Source organism: Nyctereutes procyonoides, unplaced genomic scaffold, assembly GCF_905146905.1.
Source record: "Nyctereutes procyonoides isolate TBG_1078 unplaced genomic scaffold, NYPRO_anot_genome, whole genome shotgun sequence".
NCBI lineage: Eukaryota > Metazoa > Chordata > Mammalia > Carnivora > Canidae > Nyctereutes > Nyctereutes procyonoides.
This window is the reverse complement of record NW_026575125.1, coordinates 77,545,126-77,569,575: the sequence shown is the minus strand read 5'-3', so window position 1 is coordinate 77,569,575 and position 24,450 is coordinate 77,545,126. Positions and strand designations below refer to the sequence as shown.

General features: G+C 33.7%; 1 protein-coding gene across 1 annotated transcript in view; it reads right to left on the bottom strand.

Annotated features, from left to right (window-relative positions):
• Positions 1–2,355: 2,355 nt before the first annotated feature.
• Positions 2,356–24,450, bottom strand: part of NRK (Nik related kinase) — a 143,609-nt gene continuing 121,514 nt past the window's right edge. Inside the window, exons 22-29 of the mRNA XM_055337442.1 lie at positions 22,968–23,111; positions 21,234–21,392; positions 16,199–16,303; positions 14,450–14,592; positions 14,009–14,158; positions 10,642–10,777; positions 6,844–6,983; positions 2,356–5,480 (exon numbers count right to left, since the gene is read on the bottom strand). Coding sequence (XP_055193417.1) covers positions 5,385–5,480; positions 6,844–6,983; positions 10,642–10,777; positions 14,009–14,158; positions 14,450–14,592; positions 16,199–16,303; positions 21,234–21,392; positions 22,968–23,111 — 1,073 coding nt within the window. The 3' untranslated portion in view covers positions 2,356–5,384. The remainder of the gene's footprint in view (positions 5,481–6,843; positions 6,984–10,641; positions 10,778–14,008; positions 14,159–14,449; positions 14,593–16,198; positions 16,304–21,233; positions 21,393–22,967; positions 23,112–24,450) is intronic.

The window sequence follows — 24,450 nt, the reverse complement described above, 5'->3', positions numbered from 1 at the left end:
AGCTTTGGTGACCTTTAAATATGTCTCAAGATGATATATAGTCAATCTTGTGACAAAGAATTACCTTCAAAATAAATATTTGTATAAAACAGCCAGTTGAACGGCTTGTTCTTGTTCTATTTTATGTTATTAAACAATCTTTGTCATTACTCATGATCCTTGGGTAATTACTAAGGGTAACAGTGGTCCCTAATGTGTTACTTTTAAAGGTAATGCTATAGGTTAAATAAATAAGAGGATTAAGAATACACTTACTATGATGAGCACTGAGTAATGTACAGAATTATTGAATCACTATATTGCACACCTGAAACTAATATAACACTATCTGAATTGTACTTGGATAAAAAATAAAACATAAAAATCCAAAAAATAAAACTTGAGAGGACACTTTTAATTTTAATTTCATTTTGACCTATTCTTTGTTTCATTTCAGATTTGTAGGGTAAAATCATTTGAAATTATCCAGTAAAGGTAATTACTCTTTGGTCACCACAGATAGTACTTTGAAGAAACAAATGGATTTGTGAATTTTAAACTGTTGTAAATAAAATAGCTAAGGATAATCAAAGTAAAAAAAAAGTCCATTTCTCCTTTTCAACTCATTATTTTATGTCTTTGCTGTATGCTAAGCACCAAACAAGTCACTTTGACATATAGGGTGGCAAAGCTATTAGAGAAAGTTATTCCCCAATCTGATTTTATTTTATTTTTTATTTTTTTATTTTTTTCCCAATCTGATTTTATACTCATCTATAAAGCAGATTCTGGGCTAGCTTCTAAAAATATAAATCCATATAGAATAAATTTTCCTCCTTTGGGAACTATTTTTTAATCAGTTGAAATGTTTGTAAACAACATGAAACATGACATATGACAATGTTTTCTGAAACATGTTTGGGCTTTAATCCATTAGCTACTTTCTACTCAATTTTTGGAATTAAAGAGTAGCTATACTCAAAGGCTTTATTATCCTCAGGAACCTGAGTATCCTTATGTGAGGGCCAAAGTCCCTGTAAATAAAAGATGCTATTATATTGGAAATCATAATGTTGGAAAAGGTTCAATTAACGGATTTGCAGTATTGGAGTCTGTAAACCCATTGCTTCTTTAGAGAATGATAAAGTTACTAATAGAAGCTTCTACTCATGACCTACCCTGTCCCTGTGTTTTGGTAAAGCATTCTTAGGAAAATGCCCTCTCTCAGCCTTGGGCTATCCACCCTGCCCATTCTAATTCCAATCTGTGATGATATTTTTATTACTTGGATCACTGCCCCTTAAAATAGTTGAAGTCTGTGGGCTCTATATATCAAGCCGAATGAGTCAATTTGATCACAGAAGTACTTTGAATTTAGACTCTAAAAGTCTGGATGAGCTTGTCATGTCCAGGTAACCCAACTCATGAATGCCTTGCCACACATGACAAATTAGGACCATGGTCAGCTGACTGTAATGGGAAAACTTGATAAACTTCTCTCCAGAATGTTCCTAGACAGCAGAATATTCATGGGGCCATGCCTCTAATGCTTCTGTGACCTGCTGAGAAAAGTGTTATTCCTCTTCTGTTCCCAACTGAAGGACTCAACTTTCTTGACAATTTGCCATAATTATTCTGTCTTTCATTTTCAACCATCAGCCTGCACTAAACCCTTTCTTGAATGTTAAGAAACTATAAATCTATTACTCCACTATTTGGAAAAGGTTTCTCCTCTTATTTTCCACTGGACTTCAGGACACTGGGGTGGGATGGGAAGGGATTTGGCATTAAAATTTCCTTGGGTTTTACCTATGCTGTGGTGATGCTGTGTGTCTGTGCAAAGTCCCATACATTTTGAGGAAATTCTACCATTGTACCTAGAAAGATTTTAATCATATCAATGTAAACCTCCTTAGCCAGAATTCCTAATGTAATAACAAGAAAAACCCCTAAAAACTTCCAATTCATACCTTATTACATGCTTTAAAGAATTGAATATTCCCTAAATGAATCCTAATTCTGAGGCATTAGACAAGCATATTTCTTTAAATTTTTTTAAATTTCTATTTATTTTATGATAGTCACACACAGAGAGAGAAAGAGGCAGAGACATAGGCAGAGGGACAAGCAGGCTCCATGCACCAGGAGCCCGACGTGGGATTCGATCCAGGGTCTCCAGAATCGCGCCCTGGGCCAAAGGCAGGCGCCAAACCGCTGCGCCACCCAGGGATCCCGACAAGCATATTTCAAATAAAGATATCATTCAATATTTTTTAAAATGTTTATTTTTAGAGGTTGAACAATAGTTCATTACAGATTTTCTGATGAAACAATTAGCAGTCTCAAAGATTATTTCAATAAATTTTAAAGCACAGATCGAATATAAATTGATTTAAATAGGTACATTTTAAAAAATAATTGGAGTTTTTAAAAGATCCCATTGAATGTATGTGGCATTATTCCTAGTTTTATGAATAGTATTTCAATTCATAAAGTTCTAGCAGAACTTCTTCAATTCTGAGTTCTAGCAGAAAACATCTACTGATTATTTTCTCTAGAAACTGGTAGCACTAAAATATTAAAAATATTAAAAATTATGCATTCTACTGGTTTGTATGTATGTGTACATGCGTGTATATGCACATGTATGATTTCTGCTTTGCCTATTTTACTATATAAATGATTACCCTTTCTTACTATTTCCTCTGAGGCTCTGAGCTCACTTCAACAGACCTGATCACTCAGAGCTTTTCTTGTCAACCCTTTTCATACATCATTTTCTAGTTTTCAAATATTTCCAACACTGCCTTTTATTTTGGACAAAGGCTTTAGTGAAAAAACTAAAGTACACTAAAATAAAACTGTATTTTGTCCCAGTGCTACTCACAAGCTGCTAGAACTTTCATGATTTCAATCACAGGGCTAGGGGAATTGGCTGGTCAGGATTCCCCCTCCATTGCTTCAGGTGCTTGATCTACAAAGCAAGGTGTAGATATACCTTCTATTACTGTGCACTGACTATGAAATTTAATTGTCTCTTCACTTCGTTTCAGCTGGCAAAGGATATAAAAATTCCAGGTGGAATAACATCAAAATTGGAAATATTCATTACCTATGAACCACTTTAAATATTTTCAGTCCTTTCTATTTGGCTACTCAACATTTCAATCTCCTTTCGTGATATGTACTCAGCTTCCTTTCTTTATTAACACCTCATCCTTTAAAGCTCAGTTACACATCTGTAATTTTTCTTGTTTACTTTGGGGCATCTCTGTAGATTCAGTTCACTATGGTCTCTGTTTACTAGAATAACAGCCACAAAGCACAATGGGAGTTGACTTCCTAAAATAGTTTACTGTCTTAATGCCTTAAAATACAATTTTAAGATAAAACTTATTTTTGAATCTTAACTTTGGGTAAATATTATGAAGAAAAAAATGAATTCTTAAAAGACTTGATTCTACATACTACTTAAATGAGAAAATTTTCTGAAATTCAAATATAGCAAGCTCCATTTGCTCAGCAATGAGGTACTTGCACAAAGTACCCCATGGCTTTTTGGTGTACAAATTTATAATAATGAAGACTACTTCTAAGGAAAAATGTTTGTTTTCTCTTTAAACTACTGCATTAAAAAGTCATTCGAGTTGTAAACACACAAGAATAAGCCAGTTTTAGGATCACATTATTGTGTCACAGTAACAGAAATGTGAATCACATTTATTTCTTTAATTCATGGATTCAGGTTCTCCTAAATTCTCATTTTGAGCTACTACACTCTTGATAGAAGTTGTTAGGAAAATCCAAATCATCATTCTTGGCACCAGAGTGTCAAGAAACAATGTGCTATCATGAAATCACACATAGTCAGCTGCTTTTGTATTTTGGTTAACCAGGTAGTTTGTAAATTAGTATCCTGCTAGTGCTTGCTTCATACTTTTGAAGCAGAACTAGAGGAATTATATTGAGGTATACTTTGCGGTAGTTCTGTTGCTTCTCTGTTGCCCCAGAACTAACCATGGTATTGAGGAAATTATGAAAAATTATGTTTTTCACCAGGTAGCAGGTACTATAGGTGACCAAACACCACCTATCTATGGCATCTATAATATATTGGGTGATAGACTAGCATGATTTTCACTACTCTAAATTTGATGAAAGCTGTATTTTTTTCAAAATATTTTTTCTTTCTTTCTTTCTTTCTTTCTTTCTTTCTTTCTTTCTTTCTTTCTTCTTTCTTTCTTTCTTTCTTTCTTTCTTTCTTTCTTTCTTTCTTTCTTTCTTTCTTTCCTTTCTTCTTTCTTTCTTCTTCTTCTTTCTTTTTTTACCTAAACATTAAATCCCAACATGTGGACTTATCACTTTTAGATTAATTTCTGATTTTACAGTAATAGAAATAGGAAAACATAAGCATTAGCAGCCAAAGGTTTTGTTGTTACATTTTGTTCTTTTTGTTTAATGACTGACCCGGGGGGGGGTAGAATTTTTATATAGTTTAATCTGGGATTGGGAAAATATTCAATGTTGTCTGATGGTCCCACTGTTGGCCAGATAAGAGTTTTGATAAATCAACCAATCTGTTTTTGGGGGTTAAAATTTGATGCCTACTTTAATGTATTAAAAAAAACCCTCATTCTACAGTACATGTGTATAGGAATTCAGTCCTGTATTCAGTCTTGCAAGTGTATTATTTGGTGGTTTTATTTAAAACAGCTATTGCACATTTTCAGGGGTTCTGAGGAAAATCAAGCATCTAAGACTTTCTTCCTCCTTATCAGGAGAAAACCAGCTTACCGTGGTATGAAAAAAACACAACTGGTCTCTGACTAGGGGCTTGACTGTCAAGGAACTATAAGTAAATGGGTAGCCTTTTCCCCTTTATCACTGTAGTTTTCTCCAGGCATGTAGGTTGTTCAGGCTTAGTCTGGTTTATAGCATAGTCATTATTTTCACTTAATAATCTAAACTTTGGTTCTTTATATGACTTTGCAAATGTACATAGAGTTTGTTGCTATTTTTTTTCTGAAAAACTTCACTCAGGGTCAATTATTTTGAAAGGATTTGTGATCTAACTTATTACAGGTTTCTTTACACCATGTAGTAAAATCTGAATATAGATACTGTCCAAACTGTCCAAAGAGTAATATTTGAATTCACAGTAACAAAAGTTACAAAGTTTGTGCAAAAGACATTGTACACCACTGGAGTACATAGAGCTTGCTATAGTTAATTTTATATATAAAGCTGCATTTCTCATTAAAACTATTTTACGCTACATTAAAAGTAAAGTATCTGATTTAATTTTTCCCTAACAATAAAACTGAATGCTCATTTAATCTCAGAAATATTAAGATGCAAGTTGCATATTTATGATGTTTGTAAATGTAATAAATCATTGGAACTTTTTAAACACCATAATTGTTTTGGAGCTCTTCAAGGTTTCCAAGGGTCATGAAGTAAACCCGGCTGTGGCGATTGCGCAGGGTGGAGGTAAAGAATAGCTTTAAAAAGAGAGAAAGAGATATCATCAGTAAATATTTACTACATTGTAATCTGATATTTGACAGATACAACTATAATTTCAATTATTCTACATCAACTAATTAAAATATTAAGCCATACTTTTCTTTTGGACCAGGATTTAAATGGAAGAAAAAGACTTTAAATTGGTATGGAGTCTAAATTATATATTAAAAATAATCTTCTATCATATTCTATATAATTGTACTTCACATAGTTAAAATTAGGTTTTCATTGTGGTACTCATCTGGTGACATTCTTGATTGACTTTGGTTAAGGATTATTCCTTTTGCTTTAAAAAATCTACTAAAAAATCTACTCAAGTTGGCTGTACTTTTTCTTTTAATATAAGGAAATGATTAAGATATTTGATGTTGTTCACCATTGTTGCTGCTGTTTAAATGGCTGCTGAAATTTTCTACTTGGTGGGATTTTCTATTTCAGTGGAATGTACTGACATCAATAGATTGATATTATGAGTTAAACTAACCAGTTTAGAGAGGAACATGTCTTCTGAGTATGGTCTGTGCCATAAAGAAAATTAAAACAGAACATGAAAATAAATAGCAGAGGCCTCCTTGTTAGGGCTAAGGCTTTCCACATCCGCAATGAATATACTTAGAAAGGTTTTGACATTGATGATGATGATAATAACACTAACTACCCTTGACTTAATGCATCTCATGTCTCAGGCAACCTGTGAGATGCTTACTATATACACATTATCATTAATTTTCAAAATTGTTATCAAAAGAATTATTAATATTTTCATTTGGAGATGAAGGAACTAAGAATCAGGAAGATTCATCAGTCTTCCAGATTCTTATACCTCATTAGGTGGCAGAACCAGTACTGCATGCTAAGTCTATCTGACCTCAAACACTGGTTCTTCCCATTATATCCCTTCATATTGCAAACCAGTACTTTTTCCTTCATGCATAATGTTTACCCTGCTTGTTCTGAAATTAATTTGAATCCTCTGCAATCTATTTAAAATGTGGATGTTTCCTAGTTTTGTCAGGGTTATTTTTTCATGCTATTATTTCTCATAGTACATAGAGACTGTAATGGTTTTATGTAATGTATATTTTCCATTTAAACTATCTGAATTTGTTGTTAAAATCGATCACATTACATAAATAATTGACAAATTTCAATTTTATTTTTCTTTCCTGTCAAATGGGATATTAGTACTGCAAAATGAAAAATTGTTTTTATCAATCAATAGTTTGCCAATTTGGGAATTATATCATAAACATATTTATGGCCAGAGGAAAAGGATTTTCTTACTTAATTTTCATTGCCTGCTTTATTTTTGCTGTAACTGCGGGATATAAACAATACCTTGTCACCTCGGGTACACAGAAATCTCAGCTTCTTAATTGACCTGCGCTTCAGTTCACTTTCCAGGACCCTTGATTGCAAAGAGCGGACTTCGATGGCCTTTTGGCCCCATCCTGTGGTTCGCTGTGTACACTCATAAGCTATAATATAAATTTAAAAATCAGAAAATTTTTTTCTATCAGTAATAGCAAATTATAACCATAGTCAGCATTTGATTATTAATAAGCTCATTAATAAGCTCAGTTTAGGTAAGCATATTTTGTTTTTCCTCCTTCTATAGTTAGTCATTTGGCCATGTGCTGCTCAGCAGTGGTATTCAAGCAAGCTATTCACTGTTATTAATTGTGATTATTCAAATGTTGAATAACTAGATTTTTTAAAAAGATTTTTATTTATTTATTCATGAGAGACACACACACAGAGAGAGGCAGAGACACAGGCAGAGGGAGAAACAGGTTCCATGCAGGGAGCCTGATGTGGGACTCCATCCTGTGACTCCAGGATCACACTCTGAGCCAAAGGCAGACACTTAACCGCTAAGCCACCCAGGTGTCCCTGAATAATTAGATCTTAGTCTTTGTATTCCTATTCTCTAATACCACAGAAAAAGCTAAATGTTAATTCTACCCTGTTTATAGAAAGTAAAATCTACCGACAGCCATTTGTTTTACAGTCTAGTTGAGGTATAGCATTCCATAAGGGTTTGTATTTGGGCTCCAGTGACATACATTAAAAATCTGATTAACTTCAAAATTAAGACTGTTAAAAAATGATTTGCTCAGATAATAACTTTAGCAACTCTAGTGCAAGTCAATGAATGACCACATTATAAACAGAACTAAACCTAATTTTTTTAAACCTAATTTGATACTGTGTCTTACTCAGGGAATTTTATTAAGATTTTAACTTTTGCACCCTGTGTCACCTACTACTTGGTAACAATAAAGATTATGACAACTGGATGTTGACAGATAGTGACTACACTTATTATGGCAAGCATTGAGTAATGTATAAAATTATAAAATCACCATGCTGTATACCTGAAACTTTACCTTTTTTTAAAATAAAAACTAATATAACATTATATACCAACTATATTTCAATTTAAAAATAATGAAAATTGCCTTAAAGCAGAAAACCTAATTATGCAGTCATATAGTCAGCTGGTGCTGAAAAGTATTTTCTGACACAGGGAGAAGTATTGTCGTTGAATGTTTAACTTTTAAGTAGATTTTTTATGTACTTCATTGGAACGTAAATTTTCATAAATAAATTCAATCCTGTACTTAAAATAATATCAAGATTTTGAGTCAAACTGAAATAGTCTAGAGAACACCAAAACAAGGCACCTTCATTCCCATGTTACATGACTAAAATCAGAATTCAGTTCTTAGACCTTCCATTTTCTTCTATTATAGAAACAATAAACTGAGTTATTATAGTTCAAAAATTTTCTTTATAATTCTCAAAAGTTCTAGAATGCTTTTGTTTAAACCAAACTTTACCTGGCCTATATATGTATACATTAAATATACATAAAAGGACTCATGAAAAAATTCTTAAACTTTGACAAAAGTGACTTTTTACAAGCATACTGTAAGGTATTTTGAATTCCTCAACTAAAACTTAAATAAGCATTTATGGTCTCTTGTTTCCTTTTCATTACAGTTCAAAATATTTCCATGTATGAAATTGATCACAAAATTGTAATTATATTACAATTTCATTTTTTTTACCATTATATTTCACAATGGTATTTTTATTCAGACAAATGGCTCTCCTGGACAATGACTTTATAAATCCAGTTTCAGACTGGAATTAAATACAAAGAAAGTGAGAGGAATCCATGACCTGAGTGCTGGAAATAAGTAGTAGATTTAGTCTATCTGGATTTGAATTTTTGTCGCCAATGTGAATACTTAATTGAAATTGGTAGTTTGTCAATAACCACACAGAGCAAAAAATTCTAAATTTGATACTTGCTGAGTCCAAGCTCACAGTTCATATGGCATGACAAAATTCACACCTTAATTCTGAAAAACATTAATTTGCTACTTAGCCTGGCAACTGAGCTAGCTTGCTTATGAAATAGGATCCAATGATTTGGAGTGGTAATGCTTAGTGATACCTGTTGTAATTGCTAAGCTTCTATATATTTGTTTGAAATTTCTAAGCAATGATATTATTATTGAAAACATTTATTATATCTCAAGGAAATGTAAATTTTATATTGGGGAAATCTGGATCTAGGTTAGTTGTAAATAGCAAAGCAATAGTTTTTAAACAGAAAGAGAAACTGATTTCCTTAATATAAATGTTATACTGTAGTATTTAGTATATTATAAAATATCCTTAATACACAAACTAAAATATCACATTCCTATAGTGCTATAACTTATTTTATGTGGAGAGAGATGCTTTTCAAGTTCTTGCAACTTAAAATAGCTTGTTTTAGGTCAGAAGTTGTCTTAAGGACAAGAGCTTGCCAGATGACATTTTTTAAAGACCGCTTTGATTCCTATGATTGTCTAGTGGCATAAATATAGAGGTTTGCTCAGTTTCCCATTTGAACTGAGTTTCCTTATTTTAATTTCTAATTAATATATTGATCACAAAAGTACCACTGTAAAGGTTAGAACAAGATTCATTATTTTCAGTTTATTTTGCCCCAGATCTGTCAATTAAAAGCATTTACTTCTGTCACTTAAAATGGTTTTAAACCCTTGGGAGTTCTTCATTGCTTGAAGAAATTCAAAGAGGTTTTCAGGACAATTGTTAACACTATATGTGCAAAAGGAAAGGATTCTACAGGTGCAATGCAAAGTGCCATCATCCCGTAATGTAAAAATGTCCATTAAAAAGCAGTTCTTTCAAATTGGTCTTTAAAGCTACATGGGGATCACATTTAACCATTTCATATAAAGATTTCGTTAGCTTCTGCCTCCTTAATAAACTACCTTTCTCTCTCTATCTCTCCTTCCCTCCCCTTCTCCTTTCCTTTTCTCTTTTATTTACTTCATTAACCCTTTCTTCCTTTCAGGAACATTTATCCTCCATCAAGTCATTCTACTCTTCCTAATATTTGTACTGTTCATATGCATTCTGTTCCCTGTCTAGAATCACCTTTGTAGTCACCAAGCCTCAGAGACATATACAAGAGTCTCAAGTTATTCATATTTTCCAAATCAGCAATGCTGCATTCGTTAAGAAGAAAAAAAATGTCCTTGCCTGATGAAGATGAAAGGCAGTTTTCTTTATGGTGCAATCTATTAGTACCTAATAGACATTCCAGAGAGTCATATTTATCTCCTTCATAAATGAAAGATGATGAAATCTTAGTGACCCAATATGTCACATATTTAGTTTGTATTTGATTCTTCACAGGATTATCACTCTCTAAATAGAACACTATTTGCTATATGAAATAGAAATATTCTGCTCTTCTTTTATGATTATTTGGCAATCTCCTAAGATAAGGGTAAACCCCCAAAATCAATGTGAGGGAATAAAGTATTCCCAACATCTGCATAAAATCTGCAAGGAAAGGGAGTTAAAATAAAATTATAGATTATTGTGGAAAGGAATTCCTTTCCTATTTTAGTTATATTACTATTGCACATGAACAACTTGGTCAAAATTAGTCTCTTTGTGGTAGCCTTGCGAATTTATTAAGTATATGGTAAACACACACCTTATTAAGTATCCTAAATTAACCCTATATGCCTGGAGAAAATGTGATATTTCAGAAAATAGAAGTTTTTCTGAGGTCATAAAAAAGAGAAAAAATTTTGTACATACCTACTGAAGATGGTATGTCTTTCCACACTTCAAGGATCTTCTTGAAGAGCTGTTCATTTGCTTCTAGAGAAAGGGCTTCAGCATTGAAGGTGAGCATCATGCCAATTCCCAAGGAATCAGGTAAAATGATGATATTCTGTGGTATAATGATTTCCAGGGGCTGGAATTATGTTTCATAAAGATTTATATGTCCAACATTTTATTACTACTACTTTAACTGAAGCGGCTTGGCTGAGCAATAAAGACAAAAAGGGCTTCAAAGTGCAGGGAGGAAGAGAAACTTCTATTTTAATATTAAACAGCATGCTACCCAACACCTGAAAACAACCTTTCCTATGTTATAAAGGCATCACTGTTCAAATAGTGTCCTTTATATTTAGGAGAAAACTTTGTTTGAAAAAAACATTTCCGGGGATCCCTGGGTGGCGCAGCGGTTTGGCGCCTGCCTTTGGCCCAGGGCGCGATCCTGGAGACCCAGGATCGAATCCCACGTCGGGCTCCCAGTGCATGGAGCCTGCTTCTCCCTCTGCCTATGTCTCTGCCTTGTCTCTGCCTCTCTCTCTCTCCGTATGACTATCATAAATAAATAATTAAAAAAAAGAAAAAAAACATTTCCAACACAGATAAAATTGTTGAAATTTAACGCAATGACAGAAGAAACATTACTTCTTACAAAGTGGGACTTCAGATTCATTTCAGCACATTTAGTGAATAGTTTAGTGATGAATATGTGAATCAACTAACAAATACACAATCACTGGTTATCTATCCAATTCATTTAAATCAGAAATAGAAAAATTAACTTAAAAATAGCTTGAGCTTAAAATATTTAGAAGGGGTAACTATAATATTCATTACTACTTGAAATATAACAGTCATTCTCCCTTCACAAAAAATGTAGGATTTCTTATCCAATTTATAAGTCATAAAATATCTTCAACATACAAATTCAGAGATGTCTTAGGCGACATAACATGAAATACTAAGAAATATCTAAGAATTTTTAAAATTTTATAATGCATGAAACAATGTGACAAAATTTACTTAAACTACAGAAATTGCCACATTTATAGTATTTCTCTGAAAAATGAACAATTACATTCCTTTATTATTTCTCTAAATTAGCAAGTTACAGGAAGAAAAGGTCAGAAACTATACTTGCCAAACCCAGCGTACTCAGGCCAAGTGCTTCAGGCCATGTCTCAGCAACAACAATCCTTAAAACTAAAATGGGGATCCAGAGGCGAAAAGCAATTTTAATGCGTTCCCTGGGCACTTGCATGAGCAATTGAATCAGAGAAGAGATGAAAGAAGAGAGAAAAAGAAATTGCAAGAAAGAAGGCTGTCTCTAAAAAATCTGTTTAGAATAAAGCTGGACTGCTGTAAATTCAGAAAGCCCCAGAGATAATTCTTTGCTTCTCAGATGGTTCCTGCAGTAATCAGATATTCTTTAGCACACATGGCTCCCTTGTAGCATTACAGGTTTTGTAATCTGGCACTCTTGGAAAAATATAATCTTTAATATATTCTGTTTCAGAAGACACTCCTCTCCCTTATATTAGATTCCTTTCTCTTTTAATGGGTCAGGACATTAGGGCAGTTAGCTAAAAATACTATTTTTGAATATACTTAAGGTATCCTAATTAGGTCAGAAAATATTTTTTTTAAAAAAATTGATCTCCCATTCTTGCCTCCACAATAATGAACTGATTGCTTCAAAAGGAAATAATTCTCCTTTCTTGGTAATCAAGTGGAACAGAGAGTGCAATCTTCTTGAATGATGTTTCAAATCAGTATAAACTTGGACCAATACTGCAATTTTTAATATGGCACTAGCTTCAAAACAAAGGCTATCTGCTATTACATAGAAAATAAGATGCAGGAAGCTATGGAACACTCAAACTGAAACGTACTGTAAAACATATTAATATTAATCTTAACTCATATCTATGTGGCTTTGGCTGGGCTCAGCTCAATATTTTCTACTTTATAAACAGGGTGATTTCTATATACTCATAGGTGACAACTGAGTGATGAGTTAATTAGATTTTTAATATGACCAAAATGGTTTTTTTTAGTGTTTCCACTGATAATTTGACAATTGCTCTATGTAATTTGTCAGAGATGTATGAGATAATTCTGAAAGCTATGTAAAATATCACATTACTACAGTGATTTAAAGTACATGGAAGTTTTCTCCTGGACTTTTATATAATGTTAAGCTGCTAAAATTTTAGTTGTCAACAAACTGGGGAATTAAAAAATGATGAGGCAGAGATTTGTTGCTTCAACCCTTTTTTAAAATATAATTTTCTATAAAACAAATATCACTGCTACCATCAAATTTGAGACACACTAGAATTATATTTTGTATGGTGCATATGTATAGGGGGTATTATGTTCGAACTCTATATAAATGATGTGTATAGTATATTTACAACTACCAAATTTTAGATATTTTGCCACAGAATCATCATGTATAAGTATTTGAGAGTAAAGAGTTGAGGTACATTAGCTTTTAAAGTGCTGAATCCTTTGATCAGAAAGTCTAGCTATAATTGATACTATAAGAGAACACTTTATGATAATTTGCTATATATAACAGTTAAAGTACTATCATTTGAATAAAGAAGGGGATGATGCTGCTGCAATACTGGTGTAGTTTTAAAGAATCTGTTTATGTATTATGGGGTGAAGAAGGACTAAAAGCAAAGATTGTAAACTCATACATCCATTAGGACTGGTTATTATAAATATATAAAAGTGGATGGATAGGCAATGTATAGTATATATTCCATCTAAAAGGGAGCAAACATAAAAAATAATAAAAGGAAGCAGGCATGAATCATTTCCAGTTGATAATGGCCAAATATTAATAAGGGCTAGATGTTATCAGATCTTTTGGTTTATCAATAGAAGTTCAGATTTTTCAGTGTAAACTATTCATTTAATTTTTTTTTAATTTATGATAGTCACACACAGAGAGAGAAAGAGGCAGAGACACAGGCAGAGGGAAAAGCAGGCTCCATGCACCGAGAGCCCGGCGTGGGATTCGATCCCGGGTCTCCAGGATCGCGCCCCGGGCCAAAGGCAGGCGCCAAACCGCTGCGCCACCCAGGGATCCCCTAAACTATTCATTTAAAAACAAACAAAAAACACCATGCCAGACAAACAAAATCTATCTGAAGAAGAGACTCAGCTGTCTGGACTAAGAAGCCATCAATAATTTCTGCTTATCCATTACTACTTCCTGGCACTCTATACTTACCTTTTAGGTTTCAGTTCCAGTATAGATATTGATAATCATATTTTTAAATCATTAAGAGTTTTGACAGATTGTGGTGTACAGTATTTCTAGGGATCTTACGTTATTTGGCAGAGTCACATCAGACATAACCTCAGATTCGGCATCAATGATGTGATATCCATCTGTTGAGCTGAAGAAAATCTTTAGTCTTTTTTCAGAACCAATAGCCAGGTCAACTGTCACTGGCTTATGACCAACTGTTGGAAACACCTGTAGATAGAAAACCAAATATGGCCAAAAGGCCAAAAATGACACTCTGACTAAAGCAAAAATTCCCCTGCCCTTTTGTTTAGTGAGTTTATAAAACCCTAGTTGATTTTTTAAGTTACATAATATATTTAGACTATGTATTATGACTTTTTGTTAGGTCTGTTACTACAATAAGAACATAATTATATTCAGGCTCTAAGTTTTGAGTTTCTCTGCGGAGGCCAAATATCCAATGATCATAAGGAACATTTTATGGCCCTGCACTCTGCTTGCTGTCTTTATATTCCTTGCCTTGAGCTTCAGCAAATGAAGGAGCTCATCTGGTCTCTTAAACCGGTTCGCTGGATCAGCTGCCTGTATTTTTGCCAGTATTCGTATATAGGCTTCATAGGACATGTAGTCTCCTTCGGAGTCTGCTGATTGATCAATGCATACTTGGTAGGGAATGAAAAAGGCCAGACATGTTAACCTACCATAGACTGGATGTACTCTAGGCTCCTATGGTTCCTAGTCCAAGGAAACAAAAAGTCAAACAGGATTCATTGCCAAGTTCAGGTCACAGTAGAGGACTGGGCATCACAGGATTCATTATACTGCAGTCATGAGGTGAGATTCAACAACTGGAGGAGGACTTGGACCAGGAACTGTATGTCAGGCTAGACAGACTGTTGGTACTTATCTTCTTTGTTTTCCAGCTCCATATCAGGCAGCTCTGACCAATCAGCAGACAGCCAAGAACACACCCATATCCAAATACAGACAGCTGACCCAAGGCCCAATTTAGGGAGATCAGATCAGACATGTAATTTGTGTCAGGACAGATGCAGGCTGTCTATATGATAGTCTGTGCTATTTACAAAAGAACATATTTATTGTGAAAATAGACATTGAGATGCAGTCATAATTAGTTCATCTTTATTGCACACATGTGATGCTTTGGCCGCAAAATATGCCATGTAAACATATCTTGACCTAAGATACAAAAATATTACATAAATACCTTGCTGGAGTCTATCGTGATGTGTCCTTATCAGTGCTTTGTAAAAACTTGTCCATGGACCAACTAGTTCAAAGTCACATTTGCTAAAAATATAGATTCCCAGGCCCCACCCCAGACCTACTAATTTAGCCTGAGGTTGGGTCTGAGATCTAAACTTTCAACAAATGTTCCAAATGATTCTGATGTACACTCCAGATTAGGAGTCACTGGACTCTATATAATGCTCCCAGTTCATTAACCAGTCCTTACTGCTATGGAATAAACACAAAATAATCCTATTTACATAGAATTCTGGAGTATCATTAAAAATAATAAAGATAAAAAGTCCCCAGTTTATGAGATGAGATTAAAAAATCATTAGCAACTTAACTGTTTGGGACACCAACTGGTTACCTTAAGAGGCTGATCCATAGAAGTTCAGCTAAACCATAATAAAGGTGGAAATATTACTGGTAATCCAAATAAGCCTAACCACCATTCCTTGCAATAGTTCTGGGGAGAAATGTGTTTAGAGTTCCAGCTCGGAAGAAATATAGACCCTTCTGCCCTTTCCTCCCCAACCCCATCTATTGTAGCCCTGGTAATTAGAGCAAAGACTTGATCTCTTATTCCTCTTCCAGTGGGGCTTCCCCCTCTACCACTGTCACACCTTTCTTTACCTTCCCTCTGCTCTCCACCCCCCACTAAGAGAGAACAGATACTTTCTCAGCTTCAAGTCATTGGGGGTGGTAGCACCCAAAACCTGCATTTGGGGCTCTAGAAGAGAAGGTCTTCATGTTGACTACAGAATTGGGAGTGAGGAGCTGGTAGGGAGGTCCTCTAAAGGGAGGGGTCAGGGATTTCCCTCACACTCTCCCTTGCTGTAGTGCCTGTGAATTATCTAAAAAAGGGTTAAATGATAATTATTGACATGGTGTAGCCAAATTACATTAACTATAGAAGAATGGTATTTATTTTTGCTACTATATTTAAAAATATTGCTGTGTTTACAGTTTCCCAAAAGAAAAACTATATGATCCAAGTTTGAAAAAGGAAACCACTTACTTTGATAGCAGTGCTTTCATCAAAGGATTTTGGTGCCCAAGCGTAAAGGTGAATTGATGATTTCAAAGCAATTGCAATATATGTTGTTTCTTCATGTTGGACTACAACAATAAAATACAAAGAAGTAACAATGCTACAGAGTTCACAAGAACACTCAAGTATTTTTATTGGTCCTTAAAAATATTATAACTATAATATAAGAGCACAGATCATATATTTTTAGTACAGCTATTTAGTTACAATTTGATGCCCCCTAAAAGGTGACAAAACTAACTATATGGTTTTATTGAGTATATGCATTAGCCTTCAAGAGCACTCTAAATTGTACACTGAAAACTACAGAACATTGTTGAAAGAAATTAAAGACCTAAATAAATGGAAAGACTTCCTTTGTTAATGGATAGGTAGACTTAGCATTGTTAAGAGGGCAATACATGTATGGACCTAGAAGGTATTCTGCTAAGTGAAATCAACCAGACTGTGAAAGACAAATACTGTATGACTTCACTCATGTGGAATCTAAAAGACAAAACAAATGAATAAACAAACAAGAAGCATAATCAGACCTATAAATACAGAGATCAAACTGATAACAGCCAGAGGGAAGGCTGGTAGGGGATGGGCAAAATGGGTGAAGGGGAATGGGATGTATAGGCCTCTGGTTAGGGAATGAATAAGTCATGGAAATAAAAGCAATAACATTGGTAATATAGTTAATGCCATAGTAACTTTGTATGGTGACAGATGTTAGCTACACTTGTGAACACAACATAACACACAGAGAATTTGAAGCACTAGGTTCTATACCTGAAACTAATGGAATATTATGTGTCAACTATATAAAAAAAATCCAGCTGAGCCCTAGTCAGCTCGTACACTTAGGAGAAATAACAAATCACTGTTTTTTAAGCCACTAAATAAATAAATAATAAAAATGAAAATATTTTAAAAAGAGGATAGCATTATCAAAGTGATCTATGGATTCAATGCAATTGCTATTTAAATCCCAATGGCCTCTTATGCAGAAATAGAAATGCTCATCCTAAAATTCACATGGAATTGGAAAAGGCCCCAAAAAGCTAAAAGAATCTTGAAAAAGAAAAACAAAGTTGAATGACTCATACTTCCCAAATTCAAAACTTACTACAAACTACAGTAATCAAAACAGTGTAGTACTGAGATTAGGAAAGGCATATAGGTCAACAGAGTAGAATTGGGAGTCTACAAATAAACCCATATATCAATGGTCAATGATGTCCTGACCATTCAATTGGGAAAGAATACTCTCTTCAACAAATGGCACTGGGACAACTGAATTTCCATATACAAAATAATAAGTGGAACCCCTCACCACACACCATATACAAAATCTAACTCAGAAGGGATCAAAGACCTAAATGTAAGAGCTAAAACTATAAGACTCTGAGAAATAAATATAGAAATAAGTCTTCATGGCAATGGAGTTTTTTATATTGTTTTATATTTGCCACCAAAAGCATATGCAACAAAAGAAAAAAACAGATAAATAGGTTTCATCCAAATTAAAATTTGGGGCTATCAAAAAAACACTGTCAAAAAAGTGAAAAGACAATTTATTAAATGGGAGAAAATATTTAAAAATCATGTATCTGATAAGGCCCTAGGATCCAGAATATATAGAATGCTTAGAACTCAACAACAAAAAGAGAGATAAATAAGTAAGCAAGTAAATAAATAAATGCACAACATTATTAGCTGTCAGGGAAATACAAATCAAAACTACAATAACATGTCACTTCACATGCACTTGAATGCCTGGAATCAAAAGATAGACATCTATAAGTGTTGGCAAGATGAAAAATAAAGCTTCCATACTCATGGCAATGTAAAACAGTACAGCTACTTTGAGAAACAGTCCGGCAGTACTATCCAAGAGAAAAGAAAACATGCATTCCCATGTACAGACACATATATGAAATGTTAGTAGCAGGCAAAAAGTGGAAAGAATACAAATGTAAACAATGGATGTATAAAAACTGTATAAACAATAGGTTTATCTATACAGTGCAATACTATACAGCAATAAAAAAATAAGTACTGATATATGTTATACAGGTTTCATTATGCATGAACCTTAAAAACGTTATACTAAATTACAGAAGACCATTACAAAGACCATAAAATATATGATTCCATTCAAACAAATTATCCAGAGGAGAAAAATATTTTAGGAAAGCAAAATATATCAGTGGTTATTTAGGACTGTGAGGAGAAAAAGATGAAGGTAAGAGGGATGGAATATGGAGTGATTGCTAATGGCAATGGGGGTTCTTTTTGGGGTAATGAAAATTAGATTATGATAATGGTTATACAAGTCTATAAACATACTAAAAACCATTGATTATATACTTCTAAATGGGTAAATTTTATGGTATATAAATTATTTCAATATAGCTGCTTTTAAAAAAAGAAAAATAAGAATAAAAAGGATATGCTTTCTCTCAGACTCTCTGATTCTTATGGAGTATGTTGGCCTACTTGCTAGATTTACATTTTGTGCTAAAACCGTTCTTCCTCAGTAGGAATATTGCTTCTGTCCGTTCTAGTCAGACTTTATCATAGGCCAAATATAAGGCTTCTCTTTCTACCATCCCCCCACTTTCTTACTCATATTGTCTCTCTCTCTCTCTCTCTCTCTCTCTCTCTCTCTCTGATTCTAGTTTTTTATCTTTCTCTTTTACACTGTTCCCAAGTAGGTCAAAGAAACATGATCAATAAACCCCCAACAAGCAAAGAAATTCTCTGTTAAGCAAACACTTCCTTTTAATTTTAATATATGGCAGTAATTGGTGTCAGTTAATTATTTTATGTATCTTGAAAGGCTATGAAAATGTCATGCAAGTATGAGTACATGAGTGTTCCACTGTATTGAAGATGTTTTACATGTCAGTAGACAAAAGTTTCTAGTTGTTATGAGAGTTGGAGAGGGGTGGAATGGGGTCAACCAGGAAAACTCATCTTAACTAGTTCATCTACTTACCAAGAACACAGATGTGCAAGATATTATTGTAATCTCTCTCTTATTGAACTAAAAATTTACAAGTTAATAGGAGGCAGGTAGTTCTGCTATATAAACTCCTTGTTTAACATCTGGGGATCTGTTTCACCTTTGGCTACCAAATACATATAATATTATTTGGAAGAGAAGTAGTGATACATAAAACTGGAAGAAAGTAGTGCATTTATTTAATTCCTGGTTTGTCTGGGTACTCACTTCTCCCTTTAATGGTGTATGTGTATTTATATACATACATATGGAAACCTATTCAGGAAGGCCCCTATATGCAGAACAGAAATGGTCAGTCAGAATAACAATATCATGCTAAAACTCATATCATGTGATTCCAGCTATCTCTTATCTATGCCACTAGTTCTGTCTGAGGGGTAATTAGTGAAAGAGAAGGAAGAAAACAAAGGCTGAGAATAGAGGATATTTGCTTCAGAAATAGAACAGAATGGGATAACATCACTTCTAGTTGTTGACAGATGAAAGCAGGATCCTGAAACCCTGGAGCTGTTACTTCATCTTGCAGTGGATGGTTGTAAACAGGGCATATGAAAAAATTCTACTTAGAAAATATTTAGCAATTATACTCATGAATATTGACAGTGGGAGCAAGAGCCAGCAGATCACAGAAGAATTTTCTTTTGGACTCATTGCAAAGTTTCCTGGTCAGTATTAAGAAAAAAATTCTGATTTAAGAAAGTGAAAGTATTCTGTGATTCTATTTTACTGCTGTTCCAAGGAAAGATATTATAATATGAATCTCCTTGCAGGTTATTTAAGATACATCAAGAACATTTATATAGTTGGAGTTATGTGGAGGCAAGAAAAGAAGTATCAGGGACGCCTGGGTGGCTCAGTGGTTGGGTGCCTGCCTTTGGCTCAGGTTGTGATCCCGGGATCTGGAATTGAGTCCTGCATCAGGCTCCCTGCAAGGAGCCTGCTTCTCCCCCTGCCTGTGTCTCTGACTCTCTCTCTCTCAGTCTGTGTCTCTCATGAATAAATAAATAAATAAATCTTTAAAAAAAAGTATCAGTTCATCTGGACTAATTAGAGTGACTGAAAGGAGAAAGGTGAGAAAGTAAACCAAACTTAACTTCAAAGCTATTTTAGTCAATCAATACTTTCTCAATAGCCAGGATTGTGTCATAGAAGACCTGGAAATTGTCTCAGTGAAATTCACTCATTTTTGTATAGGAAGTTACAAATAAGGACACAAAACCAAATCCAAAGGGTAAGGTGTTCTTTTTAAAGATTGGTTTTGTGTCCTTATCATATTGCAAGCTTTCCACTTCACTTCCTGTTGCATCATCTTTTATTGGAGGTGAAAGGTTTTGAGGTGGAACAGGGGACATGCTTGGTGACTTTGGCTCAGTGAGTATCTTCTCTTTTATAGGAGTTAAAACTCGCTTCTTTTAATACTGTAATTCATGTTCATTCTGGGTCTTTAATTCAATTAAAGACTAAAAGCAATTTTTAAATAAAGTATAATTTGCAAAGCACTTTCCTTCATAATTAAGCAAAAAACGAGATGTTGTTTTTTAAAAATATAAGCTTCCTTTCCCAGTTTGGAAATTCCTAGTCTATTTTTCTTCATAATTTGAAAAATTTTCTTGTAGCATCTAGGACCAGAAAAAGGAAGATGAACAGGAAGGAAATATGATATCGAGAGCTGAGTACCAAAATGTATCCTAACTGTAAGAAGGGCTATTTGATAAAACAAGTCAGGCCAGGTGTCCAGGGAATGGTTATTATTACCAAAGCAATAAATATAATGGAGGCCTGCTACTAAAACAAAAAATAAAAACATATCTAATACGATTTTCTTCCTTTCCTTTGTTCAACCTTCTTCTAAAAATATATGCATATATATAAAAGGAAGTTACAAATACTTTTCTTTATCTACTTTGCCTCTCACAACAATATACTTTACTAAACGAAGGAAAGCAAACTTTATATAGCTATAGTAAACATAAAATGAGACTTACGGACACTGAAGTGTTCACAGCCTGTCAACTTATCAATAGCTTTGCAGGCTTCCTCTGTCTTTAGCATTTCCTCTTGTCTCCTTTTACTTTCTGGATCATCATTCAAAATCTTGTTCCTCAGCCAGGTCAAATGATAAACCCTAAGTCTGTTCTTATGGCCTAATAGGTAAGACACAGTATTTTAATTCAGTCTTTTTTTCATATATTAGAAAAACACAACAAAGTATTTTTGCCTTTTAAACAAATTTTATTAAAATAAAAAGTTCTTTTAGAAAAACTACACTACTAGATTTTTCCCTTCAGTGTTTATAAATATGATAGCAAATTTTTTTCTCAATCTAGTTTACCCTCACTGCTAATTTTTTAATTGTAAATCCCAGAAAATTCATAGAGTTCCTTCAGGAAAAACAGACCAATAAAGTACACATTTGTTTTCATGTGCAGTGACTTCATATTCATTTTTTACAGTTTTGTTATATGATTTATAGTCTCAACAACAGGATTCTTATGTGATTAATCTTAAATATGTCTTTACATGACAGTTTTTGAAGGAGCATTAGAATTCAGACATCTATGTCTATTTCCATTCTATTATTAAGTGGTAGAATTGCTCTAAACTATTAGGTATCTTTCTACACTGATGTTCTCAGTGTTATTTGATGCAAAAATAATCCATTGTAAGAAAAACTTAAGGATTAAAAAGGGCACATTTGAGTTAGAGAAATCTGGATAAACAGTAAAGAAATCTGTTATTCAGATGCACAGTCTCTAAGCCACCCAGATGTTTTCAAAATCTAAATTTTGTATCTGTGCACCTCTAGCAATTATAAATGAATGAAAATGAAACATGACCAAAAACATCATGAAGCTTTAGTATATCTATAGAGGGCTTTCTCCTCTAACCAAAACTTAGAGCAAAGTTAATAATTTCTAGGAACATACATAGTCATTAATTAATGTGCCATATAGCTATGTTGAGTAATGACAATTATCATTAACATCCATTTATTTGCTCTCTTATATTCGGATATTCAGGTTCTGACCAAAACTAAGAAATTCAATTACTACATGGGAAGAAGGGAAAGGTCTTAGGGTATCCATTCTTGTTAGTAATCCTATCTGTAGACCCTCATTTTTATCCAGTTATTGTCCACTTTGTTCTTTATTGCTTCTAGCTTATTATAAGAAAGTATGTGATGGATGTGATCATCTGCACATGGGTGGGTGAAATTGTGAGTTGTAAAATTATAGGTGGCTACTCAGAAAAGACTTGACAAATGTAAATGGTATGTTTTTTTCTTAACAAATGACCTAGAGGGCAGCCCTGGTGGCACAGCGGTTTAGCGCCGCCTGCAGCCTAGGGCCTGATCCTGGAGACCCTGAATCGGGTCCCACGTCGGGCTCTCTGCATGCCTGTTTCTCCCTCCGCCTGTGTCTCTGCCTCTGTGTGTGTGTGTGTGTGTGTGTGTGTCTATGAATGAATAAATAAATAATTAAAAAAAAACAAATGACCTAGATAAAGTGCATTACAATCAAATATCCAGACACCAAAGGAGAGTCAGAAATTAAACTGTAAATAGATAAGAAAACACAAGTAGGAAAGTTTGGTACCCCAATTTAAGGTTAAATTTAACACGCTTTCCTATGAACAGTTTAACCTGAAAAGTCTTTATCCTAGTTTGGAACCTAATTAACCTACATAATTACTTAGCTAATTTTAGTTCTTAAACAAACCGGAGATAGTAATCAGCAAATTGAGTGGCTCTACAACTTGAATCTGACGAAATGGTCTTCGCTTTATCAGTTTAGTGATGTCTGCCTTTCCACTTCTGTCCATCAGATACAAATTAGATCGGGTTCCCAACAGCAAATTCACTCCTGTTTGCATATAAAAAGAAAAATGCTATATTAGCTTACATTACATTTTTATAATTGAACTTGTATTGGTACTTTTGCAATTCCAGGTACCGATCTGTGCAAAGATGACATATCATTTTAGGTTAATGTTAACCTCATATTGTATAATAATGAACCCTCTACCAACAGAACAAATTTCTCTGAAATATATTTAGATGTAGAATATAATACCTTCTGGCAATATTTCTACAGCCTGGTGTCTGGTGTGGCATCTCAAAAGGAGAACTGTATAAATATCTCAACACCCCTGAGCAGTATCCCAAACTATAAAAATCAATCAACCCTTTTGAAAATAATTATTAAACATTAAGGATATCTAGTGTATATGAACAATTTAATTCAGTTGATTCCTCATTCCTAATTATAACAAGGGGTTTTAATGCTTTTAAAATAATTTTATGTAAATTGTTTTTAAATTGAATGAACCTATGTTCACACTTATATTAAAAAACTTACATTGCAAAATACCTATGAAAGTAGTTCCTACTTTTATGTATCTAAATTCATACACTCTATTATTTGCTGCTCTATTTATTCAAATATAAACACTGTTAAAAGACTGAATGAGAGGACTGAAATAGAAGATTAGGCTAAATTATAATACACTTCAAACCACTGTGGGAGTTTTCTCCCATAACCTGAGACACAGACAAAACTCAGCCAAGTAATATTAATGAAGAGCACTTCAGTGTTTTGCTTCTATTGGAGACTATTTGTGTTTCAAAGATATAAGGAGAAAAGACAAGTGTTTCTGCTTTCATTTTCCTACTATGTCCTTTACCAGTTCTCTAAGTAATGGCTTGTGGCAGATTTAGGAACTGTATTTCTTCCGACAGGGGAATCAGAGAGGGAGGGGGACAGTATGGTTAGTTTTCACTGTAATCTTTTATTTTTCAAAATATAGAACCACAAATTATAAAAATGAATTATTAGACATTAATTAGATCTCTGGGTAGTTGCCTGACTAAAATGATAATGAAGTAAACTTTGCTTTCTTGTTATCCGACACAATATATTAGTTTTGAGGGTAATGTGTTTTTCTAAGTTATTCAATCCATGTAACTATAATGTTTGCTATACTGTTCCATTTTTAATTTAAAATTCTCTCCCCTGTTCAAACATACATTAAGCAAAATCTATGAAGTTGCAAGGCAGAGGTTGGCATTTACTTTGAATTTCTTCCCTCCTTCTACTTATTTATTGTTTCATTTATGATTCACATTGGCTTGAGGTAAAATATCGTCTGAACCCTACCAATGTGGTTATAATTCTTCTAGAACAAAGGATTGAAAAAAGTCTG